Source organism: Leucoraja erinacea, chromosome 27, assembly GCF_028641065.1.
Source record: "Leucoraja erinacea ecotype New England chromosome 27, Leri_hhj_1, whole genome shotgun sequence".
Classification (NCBI taxonomy): Eukaryota; Metazoa; Chordata; class Chondrichthyes; order Rajiformes; family Rajidae; genus Leucoraja; species Leucoraja erinaceus.
The window spans coordinates 7,793,055-7,812,801 of NC_073403.1; the positions used below are offsets into that span (position 1 = coordinate 7,793,055).

The window sequence follows — 19,747 nt, forward strand, 5'->3', positions numbered from 1 at the left end:
TTTTATTATTTTGAGACAATTCTGGTCATTGCTGAGGGAATTAAGATCTATTTTAATAGAGGATTTTATGATTTTTCTTGGATAAAATAATAATGAAGAGAAACAGATTGTTCTAAGTAATTTGAAGAAGGTCTGATGAAAGGTCTCGACCCGAAACGTCACCCATTTCTTCTCTCCAGCGATGCTGCCTGTCCCGCTGAGTTACTCCAGCATTTTGTGTCTAACTTTGGTTTAAACCAGCATCTGTAGTTCCTTCCTCCAACGTGGCTTTGGGTAAAATATTACCAATGAGACACCTAGGTTGTTCAAGGTAAATAAGAAAAGCATAATAAATGGATATAAAAACACGCAGATATGCTGTGATCAGCAGGAATAAATCCAAGATCAGGGTGTTGGGACCCCCTTCATTCATTCCCTCAGTTGCTGCTCAGTGCGTTTAGACAGTACAAGGCCACAGACAGTTCATGGAGACTGGGTTCCCTTGTTTTCTGGACACTGTCCCTCTCCAGGTGAAGCCCGACATCAGCCAGCATCTCCGCAGTTATTCCAAACGCATCCTCCGTGAAACTTTCTGTCTCCACCTTCAGCGCCTGGTCCACTTGGCTGTGATCAAGATCCTTGAGGATGCCGGTGACCTTCGGCAATACAAAGAGTGCAACAGTCAGTTGAAGATAGCCACAAAAAGCTGGAGTAACTCAGCGGGACATGCGGCATTTCTGAAGAGAAGGAATGGGTGACTTGAGAAGGAAGGGTCTCGACCTGAAAGGTCACCTATTCCTTCTCTCCAGGGATGCTGCCTGTCCCTCTGAGTTACTGCAGCTTCTTGGGTCTATCTTTGGTTTAAACCACCACAGTTCCTTCCTAGACATACACAACAATAAGTTGGATTCATCCCACACATTTAACACAATAAAACTTTATAAATGCTGGAGTAACTCAACGAGACAGGGAATATCTTTGGAGGACATGCTGGATGACATTTCGGGTCGGAACCCTCTTTAGTAGATACAGTGTGGAAACAGGCCCTTTGGCCCACCGAGTCCATGCCGACCAGCGATCCCCACACACTAACACCGTCCTACACACACTGGGGACAATTTACATTTGATACCAAGCCAATTAACCTACCAACCTGCGTGTCTTTGGAGTGTGGAAGGAAATCTCGGAGAAAACCGACACAGGTCACGGGAAAAAGGTACAAACTCCGTACAGTCAACGTCAGGATCGAACCCGGATTTCTGGCGCTGTAAGGCAGTAGCTCTACACGCTGCGCCACCGTGCCGGGAGTATTGTAATCAGGGGGGTGGGTGGAGAAAGCTAGAGGAGAGGTGAAGGCGGGACGAGGCCTGGTAAGTGATAGAGTGATAGGTGGAAGGTAGACAAAAATGCTGGAGAAACTCAGCGGGTGAGGCAGCATCTATGGAGCGAAAGAAATAGGTGGATGCAGGTGAGGGGGAGTTTAGAGTGACGGAGAAATGGACAAAAGCTGGAGATGAAAAGGCAGGAGAGGCAAGGGGGTGTTAGATCAGGAGGGAAGTGGATTAAAAATTGAAACCAGAGGAAGGAATGTAGATGGAAGGAGATGGGGGAGGGAGGAAAAGGGGATTGCAGTGGGGAAGATATAGGTGTGCGCCAAGGTGAGGCGTGAGGAAGAGAGGGGGGGGATAAGGGGGATAGTACCTAAAATTGGATAATTCAATGTTAACTTTAACCTGCCCCAATAGTATTAATCCGTTTTAATGCACTCCTGGAATCAATGCTTTAGATTTCGATTTTCATCGTCTATATACCCAATATTCCCAATTTCAAATATTTTGGCCTTTAAATACATTATCTTCAAAATAATTAAAATTCACATTTTCCATACTAATTTCCAGGTAACTATTTCTCCCCTTTTAATTTACTGTTGGGTTTCACTATTTTCATTTTTGTGGCCAATGTTCAGACATCCTCTGGTAATCTTTACCCTGACTGTAGAAGGTTATTTGCCTCTTTCCCCCCTTTTGTGGCATCTTACCAGGGTGAGCTGCTGGGGCAGAAACTGCATCTTCAAACTTTGAATCAGCACTGGTAACGTTGTTGGTGGCAGATCTGAAAGAAGGAAAGAAAAATAGTCAGGTTGGTTGGCAAGGCTGCTCGAGGCCGATCGAGAGGGGAGGGGGGAGGTTGGTCTGGAATTGAACCCACTCACCCAGAGCTTAGAGCGAGGTATCCAGGCTGTCTGTCCAAGTGGGGGAGTGGGAGCGCTGGGGCAGTGGGTAATTGCAGTGCTGGAGATGCCTCCGTCAACTGAGACACTGAACTGTTCTCTTAGCTAGGGCGGCACGGTGGCACAGTTGCTGCCTTACAGCTCCAGGTACCCCGGTTTGATCCCGACAACGGATGCTGACTGTGTGGAGTTTGTACGTTCCCTCCATAACCACATGGCTTTTCTCCGAGATCTTCAGTTTACTCCCACACTCCAAGGATACCCAGGTTTGTAGGTTAATTGGCTTGGTATACATGTAAATTATCCCCAGTGTGCGTAGGATAGTGTCAGTGTGCGGGGATCGCTGGTCGATGCGGACTCGGTGGGCCGAAGGGCCTGTTTTGCCCACTGCATCTCTAAGCTAAACTAAACTAAGTTCGAGTTACACACCAGTCACTTGCTTAAAGACCATATTATAAGTCCCTGTCCCACGATGCGAGTTTACCCAAGAGCTCTCCCGAGTTTAAAAAAAAAATCAAACTCGTGGTAAGTACGTAGAATGTACGTAGAGGGTACGTCGGAGCTCGTGGATGTCCCGTAGCGGCTCGTAATGCTAACGGCAGGTACTCGGGAACCGCGGAAACTCGTAAAGTTTTTTCAACAGTGTAAAAAATTTCCAAGAGTAAAAAAATACTTGTGATGAAGTACCACGAGTTTGATTATTTTTTTTTAACTCGGGAGAGCTCTTGGGTAAATTCGCATCGTAGGACAGGGGCTTTAGGAGGGACAGTATCGAAGCTGAGAAGGGTCTGTAGACTCCATACGTTCATAGGTTCTAGGAGCAGAATTAGGCCATTCAGCCCATCAAGTCTACTTCGCCATTCAATCATGGCTGACCTATTTTTCCTTCTCAACCACATTCACCTGCCTTCTTCCCATAACCCCTGACACCCTTACTAATCAAGTATCTATCCATCTCTGCCCTAGAAATATCCATTGATGGCCTCCACAGCCACCTGTGGCAATGAATTCCACAGATTCCACAGATTCACCACCATCTGACTAAAGAAATGTCTTCTCATCTCCTTTCTAAAGGTACGTCCTCTTATTCTGAGGCTGTGGCCTCAGGTCCCAGACTCCCCCACTCGTGGAAACATCCTCTCCACACCCACTCTATCGCAAGAGTTCACAGCCAGGCAGCTGAGGGCTCACACAGCACGGCTCTTGGTGGCCTCTGCTAACCAGCCCGCATGTGTTTTCAGCCATCCACGTCTATGTCCACGTCAACTCCAGGAAGGTTGATCCACACTGATGGTATTTGATTCCTTACCTTCCAAAGTTGCAAAGAGAATAGAGACAGCCTTAAGAAGGTTGTCCTCGGCTGCATTCTTCAGCTGCTCCTCACTCCAGATGGCCAGGAGGTTTTCCCCGCACTCTCTTCTCTTTCTATCCAGTTTCTCCAGCTCTGAGAGGGTGTGGTCGGTTCCAGCACAAGCCTCACACAGCTGGGAATCGAAGGGGAGACAGTGAGGGGGTGTGACATCCCGTATATTGGGCTAAATTGGTTTATCCCGTATGGGACCGCCCTTGTCCCGTATTTGACGGCTACTACTCGGGTCGAGGGGACTGTCAGGTCGGAGCGCCGTGTCCAGCCCCACCTCACCCGTCCCGACGTAGTGCAGCCCATGGAGTGCAGCAGCAGAGCCTCGCCCGTGGCCCCGTCAGTCGCCAGCTGTCCGACCTTCAGACTTTCGCTTGCCGCCGACACCACCCCTCCTTCTCACGGCCGATCACCGGTTCATGAGTTGGATGGGGTGCCGGACTTTGTGTGCAACGTTGCCCGGGCCAAACCTCCTCAGCTGGCCCGCCGGCTGGGCTTTGCGTGCAGTCCAGCACCCGGGGCCAACTCATCATTCACCCAGCCACGGCCGAGTCGGTCAACGAATTGCCGTCGGGAATTTGTCCCTTAGTTTGACCTTTTGTCCCTTATTTGGGAAGTGAGAAAGTTGGCGACCCTCATCACAACACCATATTAATTAAACAGAGCAACGCAGAAGGATCGTGCGGAGGAGGTTCGCGGATATGAATGAAACCATCGCGTGGACACCAATGGAGGAAGCAGCAGATTCACTTGCACTTTACATAACGAACAAGGTGGTCTCCTCCACATGGCATGACTGCTTTGTGGAACACCGTCAACCTGTGTGTACAGGTGATCCTGAGTTTAAGTTGTCTATTCCATCCGACCCTCGCTCTGACCTGCCCGCGTGTGACCTCTCGCTCTCTGACTCCAAACCTACCCGTAAAGCCCAACATACATCTTTTCACTGTACCTCTGTGCACGTGTCAATGATCATCTAAACATGGAACAGCATCTCATTGTGTGCAATTCCACTATTTCACTTGGTTTCCTGCTTGTTTCCGCAAATGAATTCAAACAAACTTTTCTCCTCTTTCTCTCCATTTTCGGGACAATCTGGGACGTTAACTCTGTTTCTCTGTCCACAGATGTCTCTGGTTTAGTCTCCAGCATCTTTTATATTTAGTCATTGAGTTGTCGCCTGAGCTGACATTTTGTGAAATTTCCATTACAGTTGAGTCCAGCTCTCAATGACAAGCCTTGCTGGTGTCCAAGTTTTGTCCAAGTTTTTTCCTGACCAGTGGAGTATGAGGGGGTGATCTGATAGAGGTGTATAAAATCATGAGAGGAATAGATTGGGTAGATGCACAGTCTCTTGCCCAGAGTAGTGGAATCAAGAACCAGAGGACATAGGTTTAAGGTGAAGGAGGGAAAGAGTGTATTGGAATCTGAGAGGTAACTTGTCCACTTATAGGGTGGCGGGTGTAAGCTGCTTGCGGAGGTAGTTGGGGCAAGGATTATCGCAATGTTTAAGAAGCAATTAGGCAGATACATGGAAAGGACAGGTTTAGAGGGATATGGGACAAATGCAAACAAGTGGGACTGGTATAGATGGTACATGTTGGCCGGTGTGGGCAAGTTGGGCTGAAAGGCCTGTTCCCATGCTGTATGACTCTATGACTATATTGGAGGGCCATTGCAAACAGTCACGGTGGCGCAGCGGTAGAGTAGCTGCCTTGCAGGGAGTGCAACGCCAGAGACCCGGGTTCGATCCCGACTATGGGTGCTGTCTGTACGGAGTTTGGACATTCTCCCCGTGACCTGCGTGGGTTTTCTCCAAGATCTTCGGTTTCCTCCCACACTCCGAAGACGTACAGGGTTTGTAGGTTAATTGGCTTGGTAAATGTAAAAATTGTCCCTAGTGGGTGTAGGATGGTACTAGTGTGTGGGGATCAATTGCTTACTTTACTTACTAACTAATGTAGTTCCTTATTATTATTATAAACTCCGCCCACTACCACACCATTCATATTGTCGCAACCCGACATGTGCTGTTAGTTATTGCTGCTGCATGGTAGAAGTAACATGTGTTGTATTAAGTTACTCAATAAGTACTGTTATACCAGATCTATGTGTGATTCACTCAACATGGTGTCAGAAGTGGGATGTCTTTTGCACGGTCCAGTACTTTTTTTAAATTGGCATCATGTTCAGCCGTGTCGCATCCAGCAACGGTGGGCCGAAGGGCCTGTTTCCGCGCTGCATCTCTAAACTAAAGTAAACTCTATCCTGTCCACACACATCTTCCCCTCTCGGCTATTTTCCACGTGGAGCCACTGGATAGTTACTGGTCCATTTGTACGATTGTCCTCCACACTCCAGTGCCTCTTTTGACATAAAAAAAAAACACCAATTCCGATCAGAATCAAATCTGAAGTCAATCTTTCCATCAATATCAAAATCATTTCTTACCACATCACTCAGAATTGAAAGAAGTTCAGAGTCTTCAATGATCTGACACACGAGACCCAGGAGACGTTGCTTCAAACCATTGTCGAGACATTGAAGCTCGCAGCAGATTTCAAACACTTCATCTCCATTAACTGGAAGAAATAAAATTCAATCAGAACTGGTAGATTAAAAGTGTGTGAGACTCTGCAGCAGTTGTACCCATGTGGTGTGAACATCGTATTAAAAATCCTGGCTGGGCTGTGTTTGTTTAGCTTAGTTTAGTTTAGTTTAGTTTAGTTTAGAGATACAGTGTGGAAACGTGCCCTTCGGCCCACCGAGTCCATGCCGACCAGCAATCATCCCTACACTAGTTCTATCCTACACACTAGGGACCATTCACAGAAGCCAATTAACCTACAAACCTGTACGTCTTTAGCATGTGGGAGGAAACCGGAACACCCGAAGGAAACCCACGCGGTTGAACGTGCAACCTCCCTACAGACAGCACCCGCAGTCAGGATTGAACCCGGGTCCCTGGTGCTGTAAGGCAGCAACTCTACCGCTGTGCCACTGTGCCGCCCTGTTTGTGTTCATTGTTTTAACCATCCAAGCATAAAATACACTAAATTAAAATGGGGAAATTTGAAAAAGGTGGCCCTGTTTTACCAGACCAATATGTGAAGGTCATTCATTACCCTAGCTCCAAGGGCAAAATGCATTGACAAAGGTCCAAATGGCTTATTGGTAACCTCAGCTTTTTAACACAGCCATAGAAACTGTCCAAGGTTCAAGTTGCTTGTTGTATAATTCAGTTAAAACCTCCAACTGGTGCAATTTCCACATCCTCTTGACAATAGTAACCAGAATGACTTTAAGACTATCACCCTCGTGACCTGATCAAAATAAATAGTAAACACCACCTTGACCTAGTTATGACTGTGATCTGTCCCAGGGAAACCAGAGGGTTCGAGTGGACCTAATGAAGTCACTCCATCTTTTCTTTAGAGATACAGCGTGAAAACGTGCCCTTCGGCCCACCGAGTCCATGCCGACCTTAATCGCCCGTACAATAGTACTACCCTACGTATTGGGGAAAATTTACGGAAGCCAATTAACCTACAAACCTGCCCGTTTTTGGAATGTGGGAGGAAACTGGATAAAACCCACGCGGCCACTGGGAGAAGGTACAAATTCTGCACTGGCAGAGTTTTCTGTCAGGACCAGAACCGGTTCTATGGTGCTGTAATGCCCCAGTCCCACAAACCTGAACGGAAACCTCTGGAGACTTTGCGCCACACCCAAGGTTTCCGTGCGGTTCCCGGAGGTTTTTGTCAGTCTCCCTACCTGCTTCCACTACCTGCAACCTCCGGCAACCACCTGCAACCTCCGGGAACCGCACGGAAACCTTGGGTCTCCAGAGGTTTCCGTTCAGGTTTCCTAAGTGGGACAGGGGCATAAGGCAGCAGTTCGACTGCTGTGCCAACATACAGTGTTCAATTTACCTGCAAAACATCCCATGCAGATGATGTCAACTAGTTAAAAAACAGTATCAATGTTAGAGGACAGTCAAGGTGGTCAGAGATTAATCCACTCCGCAGCTGCGACGGATGAATAATCTCTCCCTGCAGCCTTCTTTCTGCGATGGACAACTTGCTTTTGTGTCTCGAACATTGATATGTTTTTCTGGTTTGTAAGAATTGTACTTATGTTTCGTACATCCTTTGTAAATTATGACCTCTGTAAGGAATTACCCCCTCAGAATTAAACATGCTTCACTTAATAATATAACTGTGTTTAAACTCCTTCGTTAGATGGAAGAGTCTTCTCCTTGGTTGGGGAAGGTTGGACCCGCTATTATGGACAGTGACAGTAAACCCCTTCAGTAAAGAAACGGTGGTAGTGAAGTAAACTAGTCTTTGAAATATCGATTGAGACAGGGTAAAGAGAGGATACTTGTTGATACATATAACAGGTAAGATTTAAGGTCTTGAATCAAACTTAGGACTCCAGAAGGAATGCACTCAATATAATCTCAGGTAAATGAATCTCTGTGTCCATAGGAGCAGAAGGAGAGATGCAAGCGAGCACATACACACACACTTTTCATTGTTCTGAGATAGGTCAGAGTTATGGGCTTTGCTTGATCCTTCCCCAGAGCCCGATTTCGAATCCAGTTCTTGTATTAAACTGTTGACAGGATTACTGGAAATATCTACTCCTATTTCTTTTTCTCTCCACACAAAGAGATGAAGGAGAGATTATTTTGAAAAAATAGAGGTTTAGCCTGAATAGACAAAAGATAAACTAGTTTCACTGGAGTAAGGATCAGGAAGGTAACACAACATCCTCAAGTCATATCTACCATGCCCGCCTACCTAGAAACATAGAAACATAGAAAATAGGTGCAGGAGTAGGCCATTCGGCCCTTCGAGCCTGCACCACCATTCAATATGATCATGGCTGATCATCCAACTCAGTATCCTGTACCTGCCTTCTCTCCATACCCCCTGATTCCTTTAGCCACAAGGGCCACATCTAACTCCCTCTTAAATATAGCCAATGAACTGGCCTCAACTACCTTCTGTGGTAGAGAATTCCACAGATTCACCACTCTCTGTGTGAAAAAATGTTTTCCGCACCTCGGTCCTAAAAGATTTCCCCCTTATCCTTAAACTGTGTGACCCCTTGTTCTGGACTTCCACAACATCGGGAACAATCTTCCTGCATCTAGCCTGTCCAACCCCTTAAGAATCTTGTAAGTTTCCATAAGATCCCCCCTCAATCTTCTAAATTTTAGCGAGTACAAGCCGAGTCTATCCAGTCTTTCTTCATATGAAAGTCCTGACATCCCAGGAATCAGTCTGGTGAACCTTCTCTGTACTCCCTCTATGGCAAGAATGTCTTTCCTCAGATTAGGAGACCAAAACTGTGCGCAATACTCCAGGTGTGGTCTCACCAAGACCCTGTACAACTGCAGTAGAACCTCCCTGCTCCTATACTCAAATTCTTTTGCTATGAATGCCTTGTCTCTCATTTTACCTCAACACCTCCTGGGCAGTGAAACAACTCTACAATTGCTAAGATGCTTGTTCCGGGTATGAATCACCCAGGGAACTCCTTCACCATCTTTCCTCCCATATTCCAAAGACATGCGGGTTGGTCGGGCAATTGACCATTGCAAGTTGCCTCTACTGTGGTACAATCTGGGTGAATTAGTGCAAAGCAGGGCGAATGGGATTAAAGCTGAACTACTTCGAACATCAGAGGACATAGGTTTAAGGCGAAGGGGAAAAGATTTAATAGGAATCTGAGGGGTAACTTTTGCACTCAAAAGATGGTGGGTGTATGCAACGAGCTGCCAGAGGAGGTAGTTGAGGCACGGACTATCCCAACATTTAAGAAACAGTGAGACAGGTACATGGGTCGGACAGGTTTGGAGAGATATGGACCAAATGCTGGCAGGTGGGACTAGTGTAGCTGGGACACGTTGGCCAGTGTGGGCAAGTTGGGCTGAAGGGCCTGTTTCCACGCTGTATCACTCCATGACCACTTTAATTTGGCCGTTGATGTTTGTTGGGCCGAGAAGCCTATCTCCATGCTTTGTTTCTCTGTGACTCTATGCCTGTTTCTGCTTCTGTCAGGAACACGGTCTACCCTTTCACTAATTTCCAACCAGCTCCATCATTGACAGTACCATTTGCAGCGTCCCGGCAAATCAAAGACTTCGCCTGGTTCCTCCGCTTTGGCTTCGACAGACCTGAAACAGAAAAAAAAAACACTGAGTTACAGGAAAATGGAGGGCAAACGAGTGCAGCAAACCTATAACTTTTTATTGTTTCATTTCTTTAGTTTAGAGATACAGCGCGGAAACATGCCCTTTCGCCCACCAAGTCTACCACAACCAACGATCCCCACACACTAACTTGGGTTTTTTTTAGAGATACCTTCGGCCCTTCGGCCCTTTGGCCCTCCGAGTCCGCACTGACCAGCGATCCCCGCACATTAACGTAATCCTACACACATTAGGGACAATTTACATTTTATACCAAGCCAATTAACCTACAAACCTGTACGTCTTTGGAGTGTGGGAGGAAACCGGAGATCCCGGAGTGAACCCACGTGGTCACAGGGAGAACGTGCAAACTAAATACAGACAGCACCCGTAGTCGGGATCGAACCTGGCGCTGTAAGGCGGCAACTCTATCGCTGCGCCACCGTGCCGCGCAAATTGCATAGAGTTCAGTGGATGGAGTTAAATAAAGGGATTAAACATACACTTGGGTCATTGAACTTTTTCCAGATAATGGAGGCAGAATGGAAAATGAAACCTTTCACCCTTTACTGGGGTGAAGTAGATCCCCGCTGAGCCACTCTGCTCCATAATCAATCCTTGCCCAGTGATGATAGCCCATATGCCTGGAGATAAAGCAACAACGCTGCTATTGATCCTGGAATGAAGTGCGATTGAGAAAGAAATCAATCCAGTATTGCTGAATGTACTTCTCATTAATGAGACCAGGGAGCTTTGTCCCAGTGCCAAAGATAGACACAAAATGCTGGAGGAACTCTGGACTGGCAGCATCTCTGGAGAGAAGGAATGAGTGACGTTTCAGTCTGAAGAAGGGTCTCGACCCGAAACGTCACCCATTCCTTCTCTCCAGAGATGCTGCCTGTCCCGCTGAGCTACTCCAGTTTTATGTGCCTATCATTGACACGACTTGGCTTACTGGGACTTTAACTTGCACGAAACGTTATTCCCTTACCATGAATCTGTACACTGCGGACGGCTCAAATGTAAACATGTACAGTCTTTTCGCTGACTGGTTAGCACGCAACAAAAGCTTTTCACTGTTCCTCGGTACACGTGACAATAAACTAAACTAAACTAAAGCAAACTGAAGAGGAGGACTTGTGCTGGGTCATGCAGCCACGCTTTAGACAGGAATGGGAGAGAATGTGAGATTATAGACACACTGGACTTTTACCTCCTGTTCCGCATTATGTTTACATATTCTGTTGCGCTGCAGCAAGCAAGAATTTCATTGTCCTATCTGGGACACATAATAATAATAATAATAATAACTTTATTTATAAAGCGCTTTTAGACAACATCAGTTACCACAAAGTGCTGTACCTGGGAAATCAACAAAAAGTTATTACAAACTACTAAAACCATTAAGACGACAGGACTATAAAAACAGTAAAAAATTAAAAGACATTAAAAGCACTAAAACAGGAACAATGTTTCAGCCAGTGTCGAAAGCCAGTGAATAAAAGTGAGTTTTTAGGGAGGGTTTAAAGATGGACAGTGAAGGGGCCTGTCTGATCTGCAGCGGCAAGGTGTTCCAGAGTGCCGGGGCAGCAACAGAAAAGGCTCTATCCCCTCTGAGCTTCCGCTTAGACCTTGGTACCTCAAGGAGCAGCTGATCCGCTGACCTGAGGCACTGGGTAGGAGCATATAGGTGGAGCAGCTCAGAGAGGTAAGGCGGGGCGAGGCCATTCAATGATTTAAAAACAAATAAAAGAATTTTAAAATGAACTCGAAAGTGCACAGGGAGCCAGTGAAGGGAGGCCAAAATTGGCGTAATGTATAATGTTAACCTACATGAGATACTTGCACATGATAATAAAACTCTCTTGACTCTTGACTCTTGACAGGTAAAACAGTTCAATAACTAATTCCACTTACACAGCACATCCTCTTTTGTGAGGGAGAGGTCCCACACTTTGTAGGCAAGGACTGATCCCTCGGGGATGCACAGTGTGCTATCTGAAGAAAGGTCGTATTCTGCACCCACCTAAAAAGGACATAGTGATTAGAGATGAAATACTCCTGAGATCCGAAGCAAGGGAGCTGCTGATCGCTCTGAAACTCAGGAATCACAAATGGCTTTCCTTTTTAAAAATAACTTCTACATGAAACCAATTTATCGGATTTATTTTCTGCGCAATCTCCTAGATTAGAATCAATTGAGTCAGAGGAGAATTTTCTGTTCAAGTCCCTCTGCTTGGATTAATAATCTGCCTTGTCATCTTCCGAAGGAAATTCTGCACTGTCAACGGAGATGGGCAGAATCTGGACCTCCACCAAATCTCTCCGTTGCCTCACTCTTCCCCCCTCTCTGTCAGCTTTCCCAACAGGAATACTCAAATTCCACCTAGATCACCAATAAGTCCCTTGATTTTCATGTGATCGGAGCAGAATTAGGCCATTCGGCCCATCAAGTCTACTCCGCCATTCAATCATGGCTGATTTATCTCTCCCTCCTAATCCCATTCTCCCGCCATCTCCCCCATAACCCCTGACGCCCGTAATAATCAAGAACCTATCGAAGGTACACAAAAAAGCTGGAGAAACTCAGCGGGTGCAGCAGCATCTATGGAGCGAAGGAAATAGGCAACGTTTCGGGCCGAAACCCTTCTTCAGACTGATCGGGGGCGGGGGCGGGGGTGGGCGGGGACAAGAAAGGAAAAAGGAGGAGGAGCCCGAAGGCTGGGGGATGGGAGGAGACAGCAGGGGGACTGAGGAAGGGGAGGAGACAGCAAGGACTAACAAAATTGGTAGAATTCGATGTTCATGCCCCCAGGGTGCAGACTCCCCAAACGGAATATGAGGTGCTGTTCCTCCAATTTCCGGTGCTGCTCGCTGTGGCCATGGAGGAGACCCAGGACAGAGAGGTCGGAGACGGAGTGGGAGGGGGAGTTGAAGTGCTGAGCCACCGGGAGGTCAGCTTGGTTATTGCGGACCGAGCGGAGGTGTTCGGCGAAACGATCGCCCAACCTCCGCTTGGTCTCACCGATATAGATCTGCTGACATCTATCAATCTCTGCCTTCATTTTCTTTGTTCCATCCAAATATCAGCTACCAAATTCCATTCAGTCTCTCTGCCTCTCTCCCTTCTCCCTTCTCCCTAAAGCCCAACTCTTTGACCAAGATTTTGGCCATATACTCAATCTCCTTAAACGGCTGAGTCTCAAATTATATTTGCCGCACTTGTTACGAAGTGCCTTAATTAAAACTGTGAGGCATGAAGCTATTGTACTGAACAGGCACGCAGCCCCCAAACTCACTAGGGACACTTTACTACTAATATCCACATTGCCCACAAATTCACTTGGATCACCACATCAACAATTATATCAGAGATGCCTACTGAATCCATTCAGAATTATCAACTTTCCTACAAGACGACACCCTGCCCCCAAGTTCACATTGTCACAGCCCAACAGTATCTCTATTGAATTGTTCAATTTTATATCATACTCACACCCCCCCCCCCCTTTACTCTGCCCCTCATCCCCCCATCCCAAAATGCACATTTCTCCATCCCCACCCTCCCCGTCACTCTGCTCCTTATCCCTCCTTTAAACATTGATCTCCAATTCCTGACTCCCAGCTTTCCTTCTTTCCCCCTTCCACCCATATCCCTCCCTCCAGCTTTAGATTTCACTTCTTTCCCTACCTGACACTCTTTAAGTCTCCTGTTCACTCTAGCCTTGGCCACTTCTTCCACCCCTCTCCCAATGATGTCCCCTCACCAGTATCCACACCACTTGCCAGGCTTTGTTCCAGTCCCACCTCTCTGTTCCAGCTTTCTGCCCCCTACTCCAATCAGTCTGAAGAAGGGCCCCGACTAGGGTTGCCAACTTTCTCACTTCCCAAATAAGGAACAAAAGGTCAAAGTACGGGACAAATTCCCGACGGCAATTCGTTGACCGACTCGGCCGTGGCTGGGTGAATGATGAGTTGGCCCGGGTGCTGGACTGCACACAAAGCCCAGCCGGCGGGCCAGCTGAGGAGTTTTGGTCTGGGCAACGTTGCACACAAAGTCCGGCACCCCATCCAACTCATGAACCGGTGATCGGCCGTGAGAAGGAGGGGTGGTGGTGGTGTCGGCAGTAAGTGAATGTCCAAAGGTCGGACAGCTGGCCGGGCTGCCGACCGACCGGGGCCACGGGCGAGGCTCTGCTGCTGCACTCCATGGGCTGCACTATGTCGGGACGGGTGAGGCGGGGCCAGACGTGGCGTTCAGACCCGACAGTCCCCTCGACACGAGTAGTAGCAGTCAAATATGGGACAAGGGCGGTCCCGTATGGGACAAACCAATTTAGCCCAATATACGGGATGTCCCGGCTAATACGGGACCGTTGGCAACCCTAGTCCCGACCCAGAAACATCATCAGTCCATTCCCTCCACAAGTTCTGCCTGATCTGCTAACTCCCCCTCCAACAGTTTAATTTCTGTACAGAACACGTATGTGTAGAAAGGAACTGCAGATGCTGTTTTTTACAAACCTGTAGTTGGAACAGGTGGATAGACAAAATACTGGAGTAACTCAGTGGGTTATGCAGCATCACTGGAGTAAAGGAAGAGGCGATGTTTCGGGTCGAGACCCTTCTTCAGACTGAGAGTCAGGGGTGAGCTAACCCCTCTTCCCTCTCCTCAATGAAGTTCCTTTTGTCCAGAGATGCTGCCTGACCCACTGAGTTACTCCAGCATTTTGTGTCTATCTTCAGAGTAAACCAGCATCTGCAGTTCCTTCCTGCAGAGATTGAACATGTAGATTGTTTCATATCACTGTTTTCCAAAATAATCTGATTTTATCGATCGAACTCTATTGCAGAATCCTCAGAGTAAAGGAATTAATTTACTAACCGTGGCTAGTTCTCCAACCAGGGAGTTGGAAGGTATGGTTACGTAGAATTCTGATCCACTTTGATTAACTTTCTTCAGTGTGAGGGGTTCCACCGACAATAACACTTCAGTCACGACACAGAGATCGCCTGAGTAATTCCTTTCAATGAGCTCCCAAGACCGACTGACCTTACTGAAAGAAAAAACAGAATTGTGAACAGGTTCAAATTTTTAGCTTGTATACTAATCTCTTATGTGGGACCTTGTCACCCTGCAGTCTCCTAGCATCCTCCTCACAGCTAACACTGCCCCCCAGCTTAGTGTCATCCGCAAACTTGGAGATATTGCCTTCAATTCCCTCATCCAGATCATTAATATATATTGTAAATAGCTGGGGTCCCAGTACTGAGCCTTGGGGTACCCCACTAGTCACTGCCTGCCATTGTGAAAAGGACCCGTTTAATCCTACTCTTTGCTTCCTGTTTGCCAGCCAGTTCTCTATCCACATCAATACTGAACCCCCAATGCCTTGTGCTTTAAGTTTGTATACTAATCTCTTATGTGGGACCTTGTCGAAAGCCTTCTGGAAGTCCAGATACACCACATCCACTGGTTCTCCCCTATCCAGGCTACTAGTTACATCCTCGAAAAATTCTATAAGATTCGTCAGACATGATTTACCTTTCGTAAATCCATGCTGACTTTGTCCAATGATTTCACCACTTTCCAAATGTGCTGCTATCCCATCTTTAATAACTGACTCTAGCAGTTTCCCCACTACCGATGTTAGTCTAACTGGTCTGTAATTCCCCATTTTCTCTCTCCCTCCCTTCTTAAAAAGTGGTGTTACGTTTGCTACCCGCCAATCTTCAGGAACTACTCCAGAATCTAAAGAGTTTTGAAAGATTATTACTAATGCAACATTATTACTAATATAACATGGAAGTAGGCCTGCAGATAGACACAAGGAAAGTTGGAGTAACTCAAGCGGGTCAGGCAGGTCCTTTTCTGTGGAGAAAAGGAATAGGTGACGTTTCGGGTCGAGACGTGTCTGTAGAAGGCTCTCAACCCGAAATATCGCCTATTCCTATTTTCCAGAGTGCGTCCTGTGACAGCGTGGGTTTCCCCCGGGTGCTCCGGTTTCCTCCCAGAACGTGCGTGCTTGTAGTTTAGTCGGCCTCCGTAAATTGTGGATGGGGAGTGGAAGAGAAAGTGGGACAATGTAGAACTAGTGTGAATGTTTGATCGATGGTTGGCATGGGTTCGGTGGGCCGAACGGCCTGTTTCAATGTTTAATCAATCTTACAATCGAACAACCACCTTGCAGCGCCAGAGACCCAGGTTCGATCCTGACAAAGGGTGCTTGTCTGTGCGGAGTTTGTACGTTCTCCCCGTGACCTGCGTGGGTTTTCTCCGAGATCGGCTTTCTCCCACACTCCAAGGACCTACATGTTTGTAGGTTAACTGGCTTGGCATCAATGTAAAATCGTCCCCAGTGTGTGTCGGGATAGTGTTAATGTGCGGGGATCGCTGGTCGGTGCGGACTCGGTGGGCCGAAGGGCCTGTTTCTACACTGTATCTCTAAACTAAACTAAACTAAGCTAAACAATCAATGACTAAAGTTGACCACATTAGAGATATCATTATCGCTGTGCGTTACCTGTTTTCCAGGCACTCAGTTAGATCTGACACTCTGATGTAAACTTGCTTGGTTCCTTCCAGCTGTATGGTTTTTCTCACTTTATTTGTAATCGCAACATTTCCCACCAGTGGATCGATACTTAGCTTGGCCATCCCTTTCATCGGCCGCTCGAATGACTTCGAAAACTGGAAGGACATGTCAGTCTGCTGAACTGCATGAAAATAAATAAAACATATCACCATTTTAGGATGGCACGGTGGCGCAGCGGTAGAGTTGCTGCCTCACAGCGCTGGAGACCAGGGATCAATTCTGACTACGAGTGCTTGTCTGTACGGAGCTTGTGCGTTCTCCCCGTGACATGCGTGGATTTTCTGCCGGATGCTCCGGTTTCCTTCCATATTCCAATGACGTACAGGTTTGTAGCTTGACACAAAATGCTGGAGGAACTCAGCGGGTGAGGCAGCATCTCTGGAGAGAAGGAATTGGCGATGCTTCGGGTCGAGACACAATGGGTGTGAAGAAGGGTCTCGACCTGAAAACGTCGCCCATTCCTTCTCTCCAGAGATGCCCCCTCACCCGCTGAGTTACTCCAGTATTTTGTGTCTACCATTGATTTAAACCAGCATCTGCAGTTCTTTCTTGGGGTGGGAGATTGCAAACTTCACGTGGTCCAGCCTGTTTCGACTAATGCAATCAACCCGACTTGCACAAACAAATAGATCAAATAGAACAAGTTGTCCTACAACTTTAGACTGTGGACGCCATACGCAAGAAGTTTGTTCTTACACAGGTTTGTAGGTTAATTGGTTTGGTGCAAATGTAAAATTATCCCTAGTGTGTGTAGGATAGTGTTAGTGTGCGGGGATCGCTGGTCGGCGCAGGCTCGGTGAGCCAAAGGGCCTGTTTCCGCGCTGCATCTCTAAACTAAACTGAACTAAACATCTAACACAGATGAAGGATTTCTATTTCTCAATCTTGTTTCATCGGTTAAAGGAATAACTGTGAGCTTGTTGCACTTTCCCACCAACATTGATAACAATGGCTCGATAGCAGCGATCACAGGGGAAAAGCAGCTGAGAGAGGAAGAGGGGAAAAGAAGAAGAATCCACCTATGCAACTTTGCAAATTCCATCAATGACAAGGATTCAGTGAAGCCAACCAGTGGTCTTTGTCCTCTGTTCAGAATTTTGACTTTAGAGATAGACAATAGACAATAGGAGCAGGAGTAGGCCATTTGGCCCTTCGAGCCAGCACCGCCATTCAATGTGATCATGGCTGATCATCCCCAATCAGTACCCCGTTCCTGCCCTCTCCCCATATCCCCTGACTCCACTATCTTTAAGAGCTCTATCTAGCTCTCTCTTGAAAACATCCAGAGAACCTGCCTCCACCGCCCTCTGAGGCAGAGAATTCCACCGACTCACCACTCTCTGTGAGAAAAAGTGATTCCTCGTCTCCGTTCTAAATGGCTTACTCCTTATTCTTAAACTGTGGCCCCTGGTTCTGGACTCCCAGATACAACGTGGAAACAGACCCTTTGGCCCACTGTGACCGGGCCGACCAGCGACCACCCTAGCTGGCACTATCCTACACACACTAGGGACAATTTACAATTTTACAGATGCCAATGAACTTACAAACGTGTGGGAGGAAACTAAAGCAAGAAATGTGACTGGATCAGATACTACGCATCTAATGCAATGAATGGCAAGATGTTAAAGCATTAATGTGATAATTCTGCAATAGAGAAAAGACGAGAGATAATCCTGGAGAGGTTTATGGACAAGGTTGAGAGCTGTAGAGTGTGACTGAACTGGGAGTCAACTGGTGCAAGCTGGAGGTAGTAGATGGGACAAGGGAGCTGATGCTGATGTATAACCCAGTGCCGTGGTTTAAGATGACGTTACCAAGGGGCGGCAGGTAAACGTGAATGGGATGGTTCAAGGTCAGAACCGCACGGTCAACGAGTGTCCACTTGAACAGGGGGAGACCCACCAGTCGGTAAGTTGCTTCCATCAGCCAGTATCTGCTTCAGCTTGAAATCCGTGCCACGGTACCGGGCCTTTCTCCAGAATGGGCCACCACGTCTCCTGTGGACCAGGCACAGAGGCTTAAACCTCTCCGACTCGTACGCACTGGTGGCTGGCGTCAGCTCACCTCCACAATCAATCTGGCTGATCAGCTGCTCCATTGCTTTTTTAAACATCCTTAAACGAGGGAATCAATATGGTTGATTAGAGAGAGAGAGAGAAAAGATTTTGTATAACATAGAAACATAGAAACATAGAAATTAGGTGCAGGAGCAGGCCATTCGGCCCTTCAAGCCTGCACCGCCATTCAATATGATCATGGCTGATCATCCAACTCAGTATCCCGTACCTGCCTTCTCTCCATACCCTCTGATTCCCTTAGCCACAAGGGCCACATCTAACTCCCTCTTAAATATAGCCAATGGACTGGCCTCGACTACCCTCTGCGGCAGAGAGTTCCAGAGATTCACCACTCTCTGTGTGAAAAAAGTTCTTCTCATCTCGGTTTTAAAGGATTTCCCCCCTTATCCTTAAGCTGTGACCCCTTGTCCTGGACTTCCCCAACATCGGGAGCAATCTTCCTGCATCTAGCCTGTCCAACCCCTTAAGAATTTTGTAAGTTTCTATAAGATCCCCTCTCAATCTCCTACATTCTAGAGAGTATAAACCAAGTCTATCCAGTCTTTCTTCATAAGACAGTCCTGACATCCCAGGAATCAGTCTGGTGAACCGTATCTGCACTCCCTCTATGGCAACAATGTCCTTCCTCAGATTTGGAGACCAAAACTGTACGCAATACTCCAGGTGTGGTCTCACCAAGACCCTGTACAACTGCAGTAGAACCTCCCTGCTCCTATACTCAAATCCTTTTGCTATGAAAGCTAACATACCATTCGCTTTCTTCACTGCCTGCTGCACCTGCATGCCTACCTTCAATGACTGGTGTACCATAACAAAACACAAAATGCTGGAGAAACTCAGCGGGTCAGGCAGCATTTAGAGTTTAGAGTTTAGAGCTGCAGCGCGGAAACAGGCGCTTCGGCCCACCGGGTCCGCGCCGACCAGCGATCCCCGCACATTAACACTACCCTACACCCACGAGGGACAATTTTTATATTTACCAAGCCAATTAACCTACAAACCTGTACGTCTTTGGAGAGTGGGAGGAAACCGGAGATCTCGGAGAAAACCCGCGCAGGTCACGGGGGGGAACGTACAAACTCCGTACAGACAGCACCCGTAGTCAGGATCGAACCCGGGTCTCTGGCGCTGCATTTGCTGTAAGGCAGCAACTCTACCGCTGCGCCACCGCTTGTTTCTGGGGGAAACGTTGAGATGTTTCAGGACGGGATAAGGAAAATTACGCTCACGTACGTGGAAAAATATTGTGACAGGGACAGCACACACCCTGACTTTCGTCCTCAGTTCCCAATTCCAGAT

General features: G+C 47.2%; 1 protein-coding gene across 1 annotated transcript in view; it reads right to left on the reverse strand.

The window, feature by feature from the left end:
• Nucleotides 1–34: 34 nt before the first annotated feature.
• LOC129710174 (gasdermin-A2-like) overlaps nt 35–19,747 on the reverse strand; it is a 31,235-nt gene continuing 11,522 nt past the window's right edge. Inside the window, exons 2-10 of the mRNA XM_055656965.1 lie at nt 18,273–18,484; nt 16,296–16,488; nt 14,657–14,828; nt 11,689–11,797; nt 9,694–9,756; nt 6,021–6,151; nt 3,519–3,693; nt 2,018–2,091; nt 35–635 (exon numbers count right to left, since the gene is read on the reverse strand). Of these exons, the coding sequence (XP_055512940.1) occupies nt 417–635; nt 2,018–2,091; nt 3,519–3,693; nt 6,021–6,151; nt 9,694–9,756; nt 11,689–11,797; nt 14,657–14,828; nt 16,296–16,488; nt 18,273–18,483 (1,347 nt within the window). The 5' untranslated portion in view covers nt 18,484 and the 3' untranslated portion in view covers nt 35–416. The remainder of the gene's footprint in view (nt 636–2,017; nt 2,092–3,518; nt 3,694–6,020; nt 6,152–9,693; nt 9,757–11,688; nt 11,798–14,656; nt 14,829–16,295; nt 16,489–18,272; nt 18,485–19,747) is intronic.